The following is a 16,051-nucleotide window of genomic DNA, read 5'->3' as shown; positions in this document are numbered from 1 at the left end:
CGTATATTTACCGTAGCCGTGCTGGCGAGTGATTATTTGCTAAATAGCCTATGCGAATAATCCAATTCACGGCGGTTGCGTTTTGTTAAACCAGGCGCGCAATATATGACTTTCCTCTGTAATATAGGATAGCTCTAGAGATCGGAAAAGTATCGGTGGGGATGCGCTGGTGGCCCATTATTTTATAGTACGGAAGAGCGGAGTTATAGATCGGATGGCGAACTCGCTGAAATTGGGGTTAATCAATAGACGGGGGGAAAAGAAGAAAAATCTCACGTCCTTATAGACTATAATTCAAACGATGCTTTCTTTATTGCAATATATAAGTAAACTGCTAAACGTTTTCTGTTAACTCGTGGATCAGGTCAGCATGCCACAACGCCATGGGATGCAAAACTGTGAACGGGTGGAACACAGTTTACTGAAATCGGATTTTTAAGTAGTCTACAATAAAACCATTTCCTGCTATGACATTGTTGCGACCGTAATCATTTAACATTTAATTTAAGGTGTTTCAATCTGGTTTACTATCAGCAAAAGTGGTCTGACATTTCTGGAGTAGGTTAAAGCTTTTTGCCGTACAGGGTTTTTATGGTTTACAATATTCCTATTGCGCAATTTAGGTTGTTGATAAACCCACCATAAAAGAAAATGAATTTTCGAGGAAAAATTGTCAAAATACCCAACGTAGGAAAGTGACGCCATATTGCTAATGTAGAAGAAAAGACGGTCATGTTGAGCAGGATAAATGTTGCGCAAGAAAGCTCCATGTAGTATAAGGCAATTATTGTAACCCCGCTGTGCATCTATGATAAGCCACCGTTTGTACATTTTCCGATGATAAAAAACACAAATAAAATATAGCACTTGAATAAAAGGATAATTTAGTAGACTAAGTTTGTCTGGAAATAACTTTCGCTCCTCCAATAAAGAAATATCGTTCCGCATCATCGGTACCGTATGCTCCGGCCATCACAACATCATACCCAGGGAACAGTTCCCAGTCCCAGATCGTAATCTTCACCCCAAAAAAATATGTTCTATTGTGTTCACAGTCGTATTGCTATCCTCCATTTAAGGACAAACTTTATTTCAATTTGATTGAGCACAGACAATTCCTACTTTCTTCAACAGCCTTTCTCCCCGTCGTTTAATCACTGCTTTGTTTCCTGTTGAAACCTGCCGTTTATGACGTCAGTGGGATATTAGAAACCTATTGGCTAAAGTGTCCAAGCATTACGAGGAGATTAAACATTGGGTAGAAACAACATCGGCAGCAATTCCCGTTTCATATCCGACGCTGTGAAATTTGGAAAATGTAGAAGATAAACGTTGCTTTCTTGTCAATTGGAGAAAGTCTCCTTTCTTCTCAGTTATTAATGGGTACCTCCTTTACCGAAACCTAAGCAGGTGCATTTGTGCACTGCTCCCAAACCTCCCATGGCCCATGGAACTTTGTTAGAAGGGTGATTATTGTTATTATTATTTTTCAATTTCTCTTATCCTCTTTAGAGCACTTTTTCGCTTCCAAACGATCTCTGCCCACCTGCTTCATCGTTCAAACCACAACTCGATAAATGTGTTAAAAAGCAACGACTTTATTGTGGAAGTACCACATAGACGAATAGCCATTCTGTCAGTACGCTAACGAATCAATAGACGGTCTTGAAACGAGACCTGTTTTTCAGCGTTTGACAAGTTGTTTTTTTTTAAGAGTTGTCTGCTAATTACGATCTAACATGTATCTAACATTGAATTTGTACGAGCCATTCACTAAAATAGTGAAGTTAATTTGAAAGTCTAATGCAGACACCGAATCACATGCATAAATGTTACACTTTATGAAATAAAATAAGAGAATTGAAATTATTTTTCCATAGTCACATTTCAACAGAAATCTAAAACTTCGTGTAACACAGTGCCAGTTGTAATGATTCAATTTACTTCACTCATAACAGGTGCAAGATGTAGTTGGTCGGCGGGCGCAGATTTAACTAATCGCTAAGACAAAACACAAAAAAATCTTTTCACTCGTTCAAAACTAAATTAAGAAACCATCTTTTATGCTAGTCTTCTTCGTTGACGAAAATGCGTTTGATGCTAACATTAGGATAAGTTCTTCTCCAGTTCGCGACGTGTATCGCTTCAATTTGACAGCAGTAGCTAACATCCAGTAACCGCAGCTTCCGGCATTTGTCAAGTACTCTATGTTATAAACAAAAGGGGGGAAATAAAATGTTTGATTAGACCGTGAACTAATGCCAGCGAAGTGGGTAAAACATTTCATTAACCTGCTACATCCTTCCCATGTAATGTAGCTATTTCCTAGCACATCCAGTTGTTTTAAATTTGGGCAATATTGCGCGATGGCTACTAAATCAGCGTCTTTAACGATTCTCGCAGCGGTAAGAAATAATTTTTCCAGCGACCGACAGCGATTTGCTAATTGGGATATCCAATTACCATTTGGCGGTAGACCACTGAAATAGATCATGCAAATCGGAATAGGACAAAATTCACCGTATCCTACTTGTGTTCCTCAATCTACATACCACCAGCCAATATCAAGTTCTCTTAAATGCTCAAGTCCTACAAGAGCTTCCATTCCATGGTTGGAGAGATGACCACTCCTCCAAAAATCGAGAGAGATAATGCCTGGTCGGTGGCGATTCAGCCAACGACTTATTTCATCCAATGATCCCAAAAGGGAAAGATTTTGGCAATCACCTGTGTTAGAAACAAAATATGGTTTGTCAGTAAGTAAAGCACAGCTGTTGAAAAGACGATGAACGACCAAGCGACAGATGGGAAAGTGATGCCATGGACTGCAAACTGACTAGAAGCGTAGGCAATTCAATTTGTGTGCTGTCCAGAATAAGCCGTTCCATCACATGTAGCTTTCCCAAGTGCCAAAATGCAGTCGATTCTAAATCGCGACAACCCCGCAAGTTCAATTCTAGGAATGAAAATGAATTAATTTATGTCGTGTTGGGCAGGAAACATAAAGCCAAATAAGTATTTCATACAACCTTGTAAATAAGGACATGAGGTGGAAATCGAATAAAGAGCTTCGTTATTTAGAAAACTGCAATTCTCTAAACGTAAAATTCGTAAGCGTTTTCCATATTGTTTGATGAACCTAAGAACAATGACATGGGGATCAGACTGGATGCCACATTTTAATAGAGAAATACCACGAAAAATCAGATGAACTAAATTTTCCATAGCTTCCGCACCACGACAGGTCCAAGTATTGCAAACACTGGCTACGAGCCCCCAACCATTTCAACGTTAGGAGATTGACACAATGCCAATACGGCTAAAAGTTAAATATATAAAATTTAAGAAAATAAAACCTGTCATTAAATTGTAACAGTTTATTGATACTTTCAAATTCACTGCGGTAAAAAGCACCGAATCCTTGCAGATTTTATTGAATAAAGAAGAGGCACACGCTAAAGAACACAAACTGCGAAGATCCAAAAGCGTAAGAATAACGCGTAGTATCTCCTCCTGAACGATTACAATTGGTAAAACAACGTAAAAAACTACTTCACCGGCATGCAGCCAGTAGAGGAATTCTAACTTACCGGTAGGTTGCTCAAATGACAAACGCTTGCGTCTTGTGATAGTTTGTCGGTAAAACAAAGACGCTGCATGCTTTCTAGGATATTGAAGCCTGGCACTAAACGATGAAGTCCCAATCCAACAACTTTAGCATACAGCCCTAGTACGCTCAATTTCACCGACTCTTCAGGAGCAGGATAGGTTTCCGTACCCACTAAAAGGACGGCATCGACTTCGGGATAATAGTCAGCAAAACTGCCATCGATTTCGATCCTAATAAGGCTGAACAGTGCAAAATACAAACATGAGGGTGTGGGATGCATGAGGTCCCAATTTAATAATTTCTTTTAAGTTACCTAGTCAGAAATAATAGATGATGGGGTTCAGGAGAAAATATTTGTGATTGTTTTTGTGATTGTTTCACAGGGTTTTCATGAAAGAGTTTCCAGTTCCCTTGGCCATCACCTGCCCATAGCCGTCTTACACAACCAGAATTATATGTTTCATATACATTCACACAGTAAGGATATACTGGCTTTTGAAACTGGACATCTATATGTAAGCTATATAAATGTTTTTCAAAAAAAAACAAATAAAAACCAAAAAAACTTATGAATACCAATAAAATCCTCTCCTGTTTGGTCAACTTCATTTTTCCCTTTAAAAATGACTGATGATTCTTTCCACCAACACCCATATGTTCTCTAGGGGGGAAAAAATCTTAAATGACCCTTTCAGTCTATAGTTCAAATTGTTTTTAATCCAGATACAAGTACCGGAACATAAGTTTCTGGAAAATCACCATAAGCTGGGAATCTAGAGGGAGGACCAACCAAATTATTGGCTGTGTATGAAATTCCATTTACATGTCCATACTGTGAACTGTAACATGTCACCCTGCTGGCATACTGCTCTATGAAAACTAATCCTTGCTGGTTGTCTGATGAAAATGTCAGAATCAGATGGATATAACACAGCCAATATTCTGAATTTAATCCTCACCCAACATGAATTTTTCAGAATCAGAATGTGTAGCTATAGCTTCTGAATTCGTGTATCTTGGCTGCAAATCTTGGACCTAATACTCAAATCTGGTTTGTTTACTAATATTAGTTAAGAAGAAAAGTTGGATGATGAATGGAAGAATCAATGAAAAGAAGGCTGCTACAGCGCTAGTACTCAGCTAAACAAATGCAACGCTGCAATAGAAATATTGCTGCAAACACTTCTGCTGTGTAAATAAATAAAGTTACGAACGACATTTTGACTCGGTTTTGTGACATCTCTATATTAGTTTCCATCGTTAATTTCACCATGCCCTTAGGACTAAAGCCTGCTTGTTTCAAATGTGACACTAGTGTGTCAGAAATCTGGCAAAAAACAATAGAAGGAAACACAGTTTGCAATGATTGTTTTTTAGGCAAAATGACGGTACTCGTGAAAACGGAAACTACGCCTGTTGAAAAGGCGCCTTCGCCGGAACTGAAGTTTCAGGAAGAAGATGTTTACGTTGAAACTATTGAAGTGGATGACTCTATTGCTGATGAACCTGCTGATGATGTAAAGCCACGTAATGAATTTGGCCCAGGGACGAGGTCAGGCAATACAACTTTAAATGTTAGAGGTGGACGAACAGGAACAAAAAAGACACGAGGAAGAAGCAAAAAACTAGGAACTGCAAGCAAAGCAACAGTTGGTAAAGGACGAGGACGACGTGCTGTTTTCAAAAAGCAGGTAAACTTTATAGATGTACACTTAGTTCTTCTATGAGAAACTTTGAACATACCTTTTGTCAGGCATTGATGCACAGTACTATCATTTTGAGGCATTTTTGGAAGGAAGATGAGGCCAAAAAAATTTTTTGTTTTTATCTTAAATACCCTTTAGATCAACATTTCACATCAGTTTTGGTGCAGAATGGTATGTTCAAAGTTTCATGTAGAAGAGTTATAAGCAAATCTTTATGTGGATCATACAGTGATCTATAATTTTTTTTTTCTTCTTAGCTACCATCTAAAGCTCCAACTGTAGTTTCAACCTCTTTTACTAGTGGTCATCTTTTTCATCATGACATTTATTACCAAGTGGGTGATATTGTGTCCGTAACAGACGAAGATGACGGGGTTTACTATGCCCAGATTCGTGGTCTTCTGCAAGACCAGTTTTGTGAAAAAAGTGCTGTATTAACATGGCTGATTCCAACCCAAAGTTCACCACCCCCAGATCATGGATTTGATCCACTAACATACATCCTGGGTATGTAAATGCATTTCTTATATTCCGTGAAGCAAAATCTAAAAGACTGGTTTAGGCCCCGAAGAAGAGTTGCCGCGTAAATTGGATTATCTAGATTTTGTAATGCACGCTCCAAACGAGTACTACAAGTTGGACGAAAACATTCGAGTATCGAGTGAAAAGGATGCTGGCTATATTTGGACGAGTATGGGTGCCGTTCGAAGAACTATTCATTCATGAAGGATAGCATTAGCACAAAATGGATTTCGTGTTAAAAAAGAAATCAATAACAGCTTACTTCTTCCTTTGGTCCTCCGATTTTAAAACAATGCCATTTGGTTTCTTAGCTTCCTAAGAAATTATTCCTGTATTCTGCACTACTTCATTGAAATTAGATGGAGAATGAATATCCTTGTTCAAAATGAATTGCTATATTTCTTTAGATGGTGTAAACAAGATTATCAAGAATTCAATGGTCTAGACAGCTAAACGTGGAAAACAATTAAGGATTCCAAATGTGTGTGCTGCATTTTGCCTTTACGGAATGCTTTTTGAACTAAAAAACCTGCATTGCGTTAAAATATTTCATGCTATTTATGTTCATGTTCGCGTTTAATCGTTTAACGTTATGCAGTATTATAATACGATAATTATGATGGTGGAATTATGTTAAATCCTTCGTGCATTTTTTGTTGTAATTTTAAGATAGTGTCATAGATATTATGTTAAGAATGTAGAAGGGGGAAGTTTTTTAAATCTTATTATTATTTATTTTTTATTTATTTATTTTTTTTTGCTTTTTAAATATATTTTTTGTTTTTCGTGCTTGAATTAAAGTGAACGTTGCATGCTTCATGCTTATTGATGGGATTTTTTATATTGTTATGTCTGGGCATTCCGACGAAGACTCGTTTTATCAGATATAGATGGCTCTGAAGTCGGTTTCAAAATTTGGCGGTTGTTGAATTTTATCCCAGTGTTAAAGACTGTAAGTCTAACGGCCACCATCCCTGTGACAAGTGTGCTCACATATTCCGTCACAGTGTCGTGTCTCAGGAAACAAACGTTTGGTATGTATTATTCCTTATTGTGTTAAATTCCTCCTTGATTTCTCATCAAAAATATATAAAATCAAAAGTTACATGGTAATAATCAACGAAACATCTTGCAGGTGGACAACACGTCGTTCAAATTTTTTTTGTCTTGAGCCGTTTGAATTCTGCATACCATTACTTCGGAATTTCAGGCAGTTAAATTTTTTAATTCAAGCTTTCCTCTATTGCCAATCAAAAGTCATGCCTTCTGCAATGGAAGATTTTACCAAGATTGAAAAGATCGGTGAAGGTAATGGCTGTTCAAGCAATGTGTACTCTGGAACATTTTCATATTTTATATTTTTCTTAAAGGCACCTATGGTGTTGTTTATAAGGCCAAAAATCGCAAGACTCAACAATTTGTTGCTATGAAAAAAATCAGACTTGAAAATGAAGATGATGGTGTACCCTCAACAGCTATCAGGGAGATCTCGCTGTTGAAAGAGCTGCAGCATCCCAACATTGTTTGTCTTGAAGATGTTTTGATGCAAGAAGGAAAGCTGTACTTAATTTTTGAGTTCTTGTCAATGGACCTTAAAAAGTACATGGACAGTATTCCAACTGGGCAATTAATGGACAAAACTCTTGTTAAGTCTTACTGCCATCAGGTATGCAGAAAAGCCCTAGTTCTTATCAATTTGTTGGCTTGTACCTCACATCAACCATGATCTTATTGCAGATTTTGGAAGGTATTTTGTATTGCCATCGGCGTCGTGTTCTCCATCGAGATTTGAAGCCTCAGAACCTACTCATCGATAAAAATGGAATTATTAAGATAGCAGATTTCGGCCTTGGTCGCGTTTTCGGGGTCCCTGTTCGTGTTTATACTCACGAGGTAAAACTTATATTTATAAAAATAATAGAAATGAATTATTCACTTTAGGCCGGTAGGTTGTTACTTTATGGTACCGTGCTCCAGAAGTTTTACTGGGCTCGTCCAGATATTCTTGCCCCATAGATGTGTGGTCAATCGGTTGCATTATGGCGGAAATGGTAACAAAAAAGCCATTGTTTCAAGGAGATTCGGAAATCGATCAGCTGTACCGTATTTTTCGGTATGTTTGTCCGTCTCTTCTGCTATTAATATTTCAAATTACTATATTTCGTTTGCTTTGAATTAAAGAGTGATGAAAACGCCTACTGAGGAAATGTGGCCTGGTGTCTCGAAGATGCCTGACTATAAACCTACTTTCCCAAACTGGAATACTTACCATCTTCAAAATTCGGTGAAACAACTGGACTCTATTGGTTTTGATCTGCTACAAAAGACTCTTATTTACGATCCAGCCGTGCGCATCACTGCTCAGGATGCCTTGGATCATGCTTGGTTTACAGATTTGGATAAATCCATCTTACCTACCAATGTGCCTGCTTAATAAGCATTCCTGTTAATAATGACCATCAAACTTTCACCTGCTTTGATGGTTGTTCATTTATTTTTCTCTTATTCTGCTTTTCTTAATCTTTTTTGTATGCTATTGAGAGAAGCTTGGTGTGATTATTATTCTTGGTAGAAAAGAAATGTCATCTCTGGATTCCTTTCGACTGTAAACTATAGTTTCCTAATAAATATGCTCACGAGGATTATGCGAAAATAATGAAAAAATTGGGAGCACGATATATTTTTATCTTTGTGTATCAACTTAGTGAATTAAATTGTCAACAATGTGAGTTTTTCATTCAGCGAAAGTTGAGTTTTGGTTAGCTGAGATAGGTATAAAACCATCAGTAAATCCTAAAAAAGAAACTTTAATCAAGGCTCTATATAAATATGCAAAGCTTGTTTCACCTTTCGATTTGAATTCAACATCTCCTCAAATTCGTCGGGTGTCATTTTAGGTACAGAGTGGACCATATCCAACAAAGAACGCCCAAACGTATTGTCTGCTGTTTTTGAACCACTCATGACATCGTCAACGTACGTCAGAATAGTGTCCAGCATGTTCTCCATCTGCTGTGATGCTTCCACAATCTGGGTAAGATCGGAAGCGATGCCTGCTTGACGCTTCACAGAAGTTTTGGTTTTCTGACATGCATTTACTTATAATGAACAGAAATTTTTTATTGAATGTGTGCTTCAAATCGGTAAATAAAACCTCATGATTTAATACTTACAGCCAACAGTTTCTGGGTCATAACAAGCTATCTCGACAGAAACAGGGGCAAACATGCAACCCATAGTTTTGCCTGTAATGCCCATTGGAACACTAGGCAAAAAACAAACCATTTAGATATGTTAAAACATTGCCTCATAGCCTAAATCATGAACAGGTACCTGACATAGGCCTTAATACCCATTCTTGTATCTTGCAAAGTTGTGTCAACTGTAATGTGTACAGGATTAGATGACTCCCTTGAGTAATATTCATGGATTAAAGCAGAATGCGATGTGACTCCAGTTCCAGTTGCCCACCAACCTACAATGCTTTCTTGTGGATTGACTTTGCGGTGTAAATCATACATATCCTTGGCAAAGTCCAATTCCACAGCAACCTCTTCTTCTGATTCATTATGAGGCACACAGAAACAGTTGGTTACTTCCACACCATTTTTATCCGAAGTGCCTGGAGGACAAAAGCAAAATATGATTTTTCATAAACAAATCGTTTAATCAAATCGTTTAATCAAATCGTAATAGCTTGAAATCACTAAAGGTATCCCACAGGCAAGCAATCCATCACACGTGTCACACGAAAGAAAATTTCACTAAAGGTAAAATGAGCGAAGAATCAAACAATTACCCAGTAGCGTCCCAATTACTCTTTGCGCATCAGGGTTTCGACGCTCATACGAGTCAATAATCTGAAATAGTACAACAGGATGTAGCTTGACAGTCAGATTGAGAGCCATTTTGAGGTGCTTTGCAGACGTTTCCTACTAACGAATACTACAGGCAGGAGTAGGAAGAATAAAAACTCACGGTAGCTGCCGAGTTGCCAAATTTACAATATTTCTCCATGATTTCTCTGATATTTATTCATCAGGGACATCAGCTAAGTTTTAGCGGTTTTAGCCTTTTAGGTTATACGTAAAAGTCATTAAAACAATGAAAGTAAATTATAAAAGCTCCGAGAATCATTCATCAGTTTAATCTTTGGTATAAGTGATGCATTGATACACAATCCATTGAAAATTGAAGTGTGTTGTCTCTGTTGAATGTTGTGTAGCTGTGTTGTGTTGTTTGCTTGTTTCAGGTATCGGCTTGTTGTTTGTTAAAAGTTCTTGAGATTAATAATAAATATTTTAAATATGTTTTCTTGTGCCGTACATAACTTTATTTTGTTATAGATGAACAGTAGAAAGCCGGTAGTCTATTTGGAAACCAGCTCCATAACTATCTGACAAATTTGTAAAAGAAATCCACCAGGTGGCCCTGTGCAAGTGCTATCCCAAGCGCTGTAAGCTCAGTTCACAGTGATGGGAAGGGAAGGCTAAAGATGGCGGGTAAAAAATGCTCTGATTCAATCCTCTTTTCAAAATTTATCAATCGGTTTTCTCTCTCTATTTCTCAGATTTATTTATGAAGCATCGATGTGGCTACTGCCAAGATGACATTTTAGGCATTCGAATTCGATGTAATGTCTGTGTCGATTACGAGCTTTGTTTACAGGTGTGGTATAAGATCCTCATTGAAGCCCCCCCCCCTTCTTTGTTGTTTATTATGACGCCTACCCTATGAGTTTGCCGGGTGCATGGCGGCGAATTCAAAATGCATTAATGAAAAAATTTATTTGTGGTTATTTCTAGTGTTTTTCACTCGGTTGTGAAATTGGACCACATAAAAATAGCCATGGATACAAATTGATAGTAAGTGACTTAAAGATTACCAGTTTAAAATAATAAAAGCTTTACTTTTTTCTTCCCACCACTAGGATCCTGGAACATTTAGCATCTTTCCTGATCAAAAAAGGGACGATGAAAATGGCTGGATTTCAAGGGAAGATTACCAATTGCTTGATGCCATAGAACAATTTGGTTATGGAAATTGGGAAGATGTTGCAAAACATGTAGAAACACGAGGGTCAGAAGGTAATCAAAAAATGATTTATGTTTTGGTAGTCAGAGCTCATCTCATCATTTTTGTTTCAGAATCAAAGGAACACTACTGTGAAAGATTTGTCACAGGGACAATAGGTAAACTGACATGGCAGGGACTTCCAAATGGTCAGCTAGCAAGTGGAGAGTCACGTTTATCAGCGGTTGATCACACATGTCCAGACAATGCACCTCTGTCACCTTCCATCACATCCAGACTACCTCCTTTGGCTATTGAACCAGAAGAAACTTTAGAACTTGGTTACATGCCCCAGCGGGATGATTTTGAAAGAGTATATAATGAAAATTTACATTTAAGGGATTATTTTAATGTCATTAGCATAACGAAAATTAATTGTTTGTAGGAACATGACAATGATGCCGAAGCTATTGTTTCTCACCTAGCTATCAATCATGATGATGAGGATATTGATTTAGCTTTAAAGCTGGCTCAGGTTGATATGTATACGCGACGATTGAGGGAAAGGGCAAGAAGGAAGCGGGTTGCACGTGATTTTCAACTAGTATCCTTATTTTTCAACGCCGCAAAAAAAGAAAAAGAAAAACCAACAACCGCAGCCAAAAAAAGAGAATTCCAAAAAGAAAAGTGATTTTCCATCAGAATTTTAAGATTAGTTGAATTCCAGCAATGTATACATTTATTTATTTATTCTCATTTTTCAGAGAGATACAGGAAAAATTTCGTTCATTTTCCCAATTCCACACAGCACCGGAACACGAGCAATTTTTGCGTAATCTGACAAAAGAAAGAGCCTTGCGATTGCGGATTCGAGAACTAATCAAGTACAGGAGGAATGGGTTAACACGACACGAAGAGTGCACTGAATATGAACGACTACGCTACTTCCGCGAGAGGAAAAAAGAAGCGAGATTGGACCGCCAGCGCCGGAAATCCGTAAGCTATTTTCCCAGTCCATACTGTTGCTTGGCGGTTTTTAGCAAGCGGAGTGGATTGGTTTATTTGGTTTTGTTTTTCACCAAAGTTAAGCACTTTCCTTGGTATCAAAGTTGGTTCAATCTTACAATTGCCCATTTTCTCTCTGCCTTTGTCATAAGTAAATTATGTGCTAAACAATTAGAACCCAAAAAGACTGGAATGTGAACAATAGACTTTAACGTAGGGAAGCAGTGGACCGGGGCCGAATGTACAAAACCCTGGGACACTACACAAGTCAGAGTAAGATTTTTTTCCTTTATAATTTATGTCATTTACCTCACCAGTGACCTACTAGTTTTAAACTGAAATCTTTTATATTTTCTGACGACTTCTTAGAACCAATTAGCATTCTGAACTAATTTTTCTCCCCCGTCGAACTATTTATGATTTTTGTTTTGTTTTCCTTTTTTTTTTTTATACAGCAACGTAAGGGAAGAAGTGCTTCATTCAAGCTTTCGAGACGCAAAAGTCATATCCTTCGGCAGCAACAACAGCAACGTCCTCAGCGTTTCCAGCAGTCAGGCTCGACCCGTGCCCGTACCCTCCGCTAACGCCCGCCTTTCCCAGTCAGAATGGCAAGAGGCTGTTGCCAATTTCCTCGCTAAGAGCGACGATCTCACCTTGTGTCCCGGTTCAGAACTGCTCAGCCCTGTTGAAAAACAAGTTGGTGATTTATTAAAACGTTTCCTATCGATTTGTACTTTAGTTCTTCTTTCTGTTTCAGATTTGCCAAAGTTTGCGTTTGAGACCATTGTATTATACGTCCTTGAAGGCAAATCTCATATTGGTAAGTAAAATTTGCCTTATTGACACGCTCTTAAGATTAACGCCAGTCAATTCTAATACAGAATGGAACTGACAAAACCCCCCTGCTATCCGGTCTGGCTGCTGACGAGCAGATTATGATTGTAAATTATTTTACGAAAGCCGGTTTTTTGTCTGTAGAGTAAACCAAAAATTTCAGTTAAATAAAATTTGCCTTTTTAAAATATCAAACTATTTTTCAAAGAAGCTTATAGCTGTTCAATTAACTTTTCTTTAATTTCTTAACTGAGTTATCATAACTTTTACCTTTTTTATCTAAATTTCTTTACAGTGAAGCAGCAATAGTGGACTGAATAGATTAGTTACCAGATAATGAATGTCTAAATGAAAAAAAACTTTGCATCTAGGCAAAAGTGAATTTAGAACATTTCGTAGCATTGGGCAAATCTTGGATAATTTGCACAAAATACGTCATGGCAAAAGTCGTATTGAGCTTATTGCCAAGAGAAGAGAGAATCTATGGGCTGTTTTGGTAATAGGTAAATCTTATTAAGTTTTTGCTACGAAATATGTTGTGGCAATAAGCATTATTGAACTTATGGATATTATTGACAATGAGAGAAAACCTCTAGGCTGTCGTGCTAATAGACAAATATTTTTGTATTGCCACGAAATGTGGTAAAAGAAAATATCTAAATATTTTTCGTATTGCCGTGAAATATGTCGCGGCAATAGATAGTTTTGATTGTCATGGCACGACATCTTTCGTGTCAATAGATTTAACCATCGGGAAATTGTTTATCCTTATCACAACCAAAGTCGCGAGGAGTGTATGAATCAGCTATGGGAAAACATGTTATTGACGTTCTCTTATGCCCGGTTTACCATTTGTAATTTTTTTTTTTGCTCATAGGTCGTAGCTAAATCTTTATTTGAATGAATAGCTTTGGACTATTTCGTAGCTAAATCTTTATTTGAATGAACAGCTTTGGACTATTAAAAACTAAAAAAAAAACCTAAGCTTCGCACTACCATGGACTACTCTAACTTAAGGACGGGATTCTTCCCCTATCTCGCCTTGTTTAAGGGTGTCGGGTGGCCTATTTTCATGAAAAAATGAAAAATACACCATTAAATGCAGGTTTAAAAGGCGATTGTAACCATATAATTTTTCCTTTATAAACTTATCATTTAAGAAGATATTGCGATTTAAATTTTTGTAGGAGGGGGAATTGGGTGGGCCGCCGGGGCCATCTATCAACCAAAAATCGCAAGTTCTTGCTGATTGACAACTGAACTCGAAATTTCGGCTGCCATCTATCAACTAAAATCGCATGATCTTGCTGATTGGCAACTGAACTTGAAATTGTAGAAAGAAAACAAGCCATGAGTTAGGATTTTTGGCTCCCAGATGGCACCGGCGGCCCGCCCAATTTCCCGATTTTCTGATACAAAATAATTAATATCTCTTTAAGGGTTAATTTTCAATATAGGGACATTTGGTAAGTCAATAATTATTTTTTAAAACTGAATTTAATAAAAGATTTAAAGAAATTACATGTGTTCCATAGGAAATGTCGAAGATTCCCGTCCTTAAGTTAGAGTAGTCCATGGCACTACACTGGTAGATGTCACTTTACAGAATGACGTCTATCTCTACAAGAGGCGCTGGTACCACTGAAACTGTAGTACACCACAGCGCGGCATAAGGAAACCAATTGTTTCGATGTTTTGTATGAGGTTATCATAATTTTAGTTTCAGGCACTAAATGTCGAGAAACGTGTATACCAATGCACGTTTTAGAACCAACCAGCCGAATATAGATATTAAATTTCATGTCTTGCAAATGGGTATAAAATAGGTTTGTGTGATGTGTTTTAAATGTCATGTCTGAGGACATAAGATGCACATTACTTTGACTTCTTTTTACAGGTTATACCATTAGTACATTGTGTGGTCCGTGTTGTATGGTTTGCGGTTGATTCTCGTGGTATCTAGTGGTACTTGTTGCATCGAGCCATTGAGATCTAATGCTGTTTGCTGTGGATAAAACTCGTTCAGTAGAAGATTTGGTATGCATGAAGTGGTAGCTCAAGTACCGATGAAGAAAGTGAATTCAGATGCAACCCAAAGCATTGGATTTCTATCTCCCAATGACTTCCAACAAAGTATTATGATGGTAAACAATTAATACTTGTTCCTGTTGACCTCATCTATTTGACTTTTGGAATCTATTGCAATAAAGGTAATTCTAACAATAGTTCTTGCTGTAGTTTCCACTGGTTTTAATCCTTCTTCTTTCAACATCTGTATGTGGGGTTCAACTAAAGTTTAATGGAAACACTTCCTAGTAGAATCAAAGTGGTAATCTTAAGGTAAGCACATCCTAAATCCATAATTCCATCATTTGAACATAATCATTGATAACAAACTAAATTTGAATATAGTAACAACCATTCTGTCTTGATTTTTAATAACAATTAAATACAGCTTCTTCAGTGGTTGTAACAAGTTGTGCCCAAGGGATAGATAAGTTACTGTTGTTTAGGTTTAGCTAATTGACTATAGTTTTTTTTTTTTTTTTTATATATTCACGCGAAAAATTAGGTAGGAATCGCCAAATAGGTTCTCGATAGGGATTCTATCAAAACTCTTTTTTCCCGATAGGGATTCTTGCAAAACGGAATCGCATACTACATGTCTCCTCATGAGTCTTGTCGAACGACCCTACATTTTTTCTTAGATTTGTCCCGATAGATGGTGTTAATCGCAAAGGGTCCCCCATCAATCTTTTATACGTTTTATTACCTTCCAAGTTAGAACGCGGATATCTTCTTGTGGAGAAGATAACGCTGGAGTTAACGTCGAGTACCCCGTAATTTTTGCTGAACAATTAAGACGGCCGACCCGAGTTCCGGGTATGAATTTTTTTAAGATAGATGACGTTAGACGAAAAATTACGAAAACTAGGCGAAATCAGGCCGCGAACTTACTTTAGAAGGCCGGGCTTGCTGCGTTGCCTAGCAACGGACTTTTAAAAAGCCGTGTATACGAGTAGTTTCGATTGCGTTTACGTTAGGTCGTTGTGTTTTGTGTTTGTGTATCGCTAATCCCGTTGCTTCTCCACGTGTGGAACTTATTTTTACGGAAACTAGGGGCCCTCACTCTGTTCGGGAAGTTCTTGATAGGGTTGGGCTGTAGTTGCTGTTGAATAGCGGCAACCGTATATTCTCTGATTACACTCAACAGGCTCCCGCTGTTCGCGAAGTTTTCGATAGCGTTGGAGAAAAAAGAATCACAAAGTATAATAAAAACTGGCCGCTAATTTCGATTAAGTTAATGGTTTCCTCATTAAATTAGCTGATTTTAAAATAAAAAAAAAAATTGGATAATAAA

The 16,051-nt window shown here is 37.5% G+C and overlaps 6 protein-coding genes across 7 annotated transcripts in view; 4 read left to right on the top strand and 2 right to left on the bottom strand.

Moving 5' to 3' along the window:
- Nucleotides 1–1,817: 1,817 nt before the first annotated feature.
- Nucleotides 1,818–4,751, bottom strand: LOC116920750 (F-box/LRR-repeat protein 4). 2 transcript variants are annotated; one of them, XM_045172249.1, is made up of 13 exons: nucleotides 4,570–4,751; nucleotides 4,344–4,507; nucleotides 4,187–4,271; nucleotides 3,924–4,119; nucleotides 3,591–3,849; nucleotides 3,388–3,513; nucleotides 3,195–3,319; nucleotides 3,030–3,139; nucleotides 2,795–2,956; nucleotides 2,553–2,727; nucleotides 2,292–2,480; nucleotides 2,056–2,205; nucleotides 1,818–2,001 (listed from the first exon to the last, which is right to left on the bottom strand). In XM_045172249.1, exons 1-12 carry the CDS (start codon nucleotides 4,574–4,576, stop codon nucleotides 2,067–2,069), a joined length of 1,737 nt encoding a protein of 578 aa, XP_045028184.1. In that variant the 5' UTR covers nucleotides 4,577–4,751; the 3' UTR covers nucleotides 1,818–2,001; nucleotides 2,056–2,066. The 2 variants fall into 2 exon arrangements, with proteins under 2 accessions (XP_045028184.1, XP_032782751.2); XM_032926860.2 differs by having other exon boundaries at nucleotides 1,818–2,205.
- A 32-nt stretch (nucleotides 4,752–4,783) lies between these two features.
- Nucleotides 4,784–6,476, top strand: LOC116920756 (GATA zinc finger domain-containing protein 1). The gene is made up of 3 exons (XM_032926869.2): nucleotides 4,784–5,301; nucleotides 5,574–5,823; nucleotides 5,879–6,476. Exons 1-3 carry the CDS (start codon nucleotides 4,882–4,884, stop codon nucleotides 6,040–6,042), a joined length of 834 nt encoding a protein of 277 aa, XP_032782760.1. The 5' UTR covers nucleotides 4,784–4,881; the 3' UTR covers nucleotides 6,043–6,476.
- Nucleotides 6,477–6,690: 214 nt separating this feature from the next.
- LOC116920754 (cyclin-dependent kinase 1) lies at nucleotides 6,691–8,480 on the top strand. Its single transcript, XM_032926867.2, has 6 exons — nucleotides 6,691–6,872; nucleotides 6,974–7,146; nucleotides 7,209–7,504; nucleotides 7,576–7,731; nucleotides 7,788–7,951; nucleotides 8,020–8,480. The coding sequence occupies exons 2-6, from the start codon at nucleotides 7,098–7,100 to the stop codon at nucleotides 8,270–8,272; spliced, it is 918 nt and encodes a 305-aa protein (XP_032782758.1). The 5' UTR covers nucleotides 6,691–6,872; nucleotides 6,974–7,097; the 3' UTR covers nucleotides 8,273–8,480.
- Nucleotides 8,481–8,516: 36 nt separating this feature from the next.
- LOC116920757 (eukaryotic translation initiation factor 3 subunit F) lies at nucleotides 8,517–9,799 on the bottom strand. Its single transcript, XM_032926871.2, has 5 exons — nucleotides 9,638–9,799; nucleotides 9,172–9,460; nucleotides 9,012–9,103; nucleotides 8,686–8,936; nucleotides 8,517–8,631 (listed from the first exon to the last, which is right to left on the bottom strand). The coding sequence occupies exons 1-5, from the start codon at nucleotides 9,744–9,746 to the stop codon at nucleotides 8,548–8,550; spliced, it is 825 nt and encodes a 274-aa protein (XP_032782762.1). The 5' UTR covers nucleotides 9,747–9,799; the 3' UTR covers nucleotides 8,517–8,547.
- A 389-nt stretch (nucleotides 9,800–10,188) lies between these two features.
- Nucleotides 10,189–12,880, top strand: LOC116920751 (transcriptional adapter 2-beta). The gene is made up of 11 exons (XM_032926861.2): nucleotides 10,189–10,340; nucleotides 10,409–10,506; nucleotides 10,644–10,703; nucleotides 10,769–10,925; nucleotides 10,986–11,224; nucleotides 11,297–11,538; nucleotides 11,616–11,847; nucleotides 12,074–12,129; nucleotides 12,312–12,552; nucleotides 12,614–12,676; nucleotides 12,738–12,880. Exons 1-11 carry the CDS (start codon nucleotides 10,334–10,336, stop codon nucleotides 12,837–12,839), a joined length of 1,497 nt encoding a protein of 498 aa, XP_032782752.1. The 5' UTR covers nucleotides 10,189–10,333; the 3' UTR covers nucleotides 12,840–12,880.
- A 3,145-nt stretch (nucleotides 12,881–16,025) lies between these two features.
- The window catches only part of LOC116920107 (larval cuticle protein 65Ag1), a gene marked incomplete at its 5' end in the record, with an annotated part of 532 nt that continues 506 nt past the window's right edge, over nucleotides 16,026–16,051 (top strand). Inside the window, one exon of the mRNA XM_032926164.2 lies at nucleotides 16,026–16,051. This exon is cut by the window's right edge and continues 141 nt beyond it. Within this exon, the coding sequence (XP_032782055.2) occupies nucleotides 16,026–16,051 (26 nt within the window).

Source organism: Daphnia magna, linkage group LG4 (assembly GCF_020631705.1).
Source record: "Daphnia magna isolate NIES linkage group LG4, ASM2063170v1.1, whole genome shotgun sequence".
In the NCBI taxonomy this organism is placed as follows: Eukaryota; Metazoa; Arthropoda; class Branchiopoda; order Diplostraca; family Daphniidae; genus Daphnia; species Daphnia magna.
Note: the sequence above shows the minus strand (reverse complement) of the source record. Positions and strands in the feature narration are given on the sequence as shown.

Bases quoted from the DNA above. Each gene is read 5' to 3' on its own strand.
- LOC116920750 (XM_032926860.2), bottom strand. The intron at 3,514-3,590 runs GTAAGTTAGAAT...GTAATCGTTCAG, and splicing joins GTCATTTGAGCAACCTACCG to GAGGAGATACTACGCGTTAT. The intron at 3,140-3,194 runs GTATTTCTCTAT...CATTGTTCTTAG, and splicing joins AGTTCATCTGATTTTTCGTG to GTTCATCAAACAATATGGAA.
- LOC116920756 (XM_032926869.2), top strand. From the start codon at position 4,882: ATGCCCTTAGGACTAAAGCCTGCTTGTTTCAAATGTGACACTAGTGTG. The intron at 5,302-5,573 runs GTAAACTTTATA...TTTTCTTCTTAG, and splicing joins GTGCTGTTTTCAAAAAGCAG to CTACCATCTAAAGCTCCAAC. The intron at 5,824-5,878 runs GTATGTAAATGC...AGACTGGTTTAG, and splicing joins TCCACTAACATACATCCTGG to GCCCCGAAGAAGAGTTGCCG.
- LOC116920754 (XM_032926867.2), top strand. From the start codon at position 7,098: ATGCCTTCTGCAATGGAAGATTTTACCAAGATTGAAAAGATCGGTGAA. The intron at 7,505-7,575 runs GTATGCAGAAAA...ATCTTATTGCAG, and splicing joins TTAAGTCTTACTGCCATCAG to ATTTTGGAAGGTATTTTGTA. The intron at 7,732-7,787 runs GTAAAACTTATA...TTAGGCCGGTAG, and splicing joins TTCGTGTTTATACTCACGAG to GTTGTTACTTTATGGTACCG.
- LOC116920757 (XM_032926871.2), bottom strand. From the start codon at position 9,746: ATGGCTCTCAATCTGACTGTCAAGCTACATCCTGTTGTACTATTTCAG. The intron at 9,104-9,171 runs GTACCTGTTCAT...TTTTTTGCCTAG, and splicing joins GGTATTAAGGCCTATGTCAG to TGTTCCAATGGGCATTACAG. The intron at 8,632-8,685 runs GTGAAACAAGCT...TTTCTTTTTTAG, and splicing joins TGTTGAATTCAAATCGAAAG to GATTTACTGATGGTTTTATA.
- LOC116920751 (XM_032926861.2), top strand. The intron at 11,225-11,296 runs GTATATAATGAA...AATTGTTTGTAG, and splicing joins AGCGGGATGATTTTGAAAGA to GAACATGACAATGATGCCGA. The intron at 11,539-11,615 runs GTGATTTTCCAT...CTCATTTTTCAG, and splicing joins AGAGAATTCCAAAAAGAAAA to AGAGATACAGGAAAAATTTC.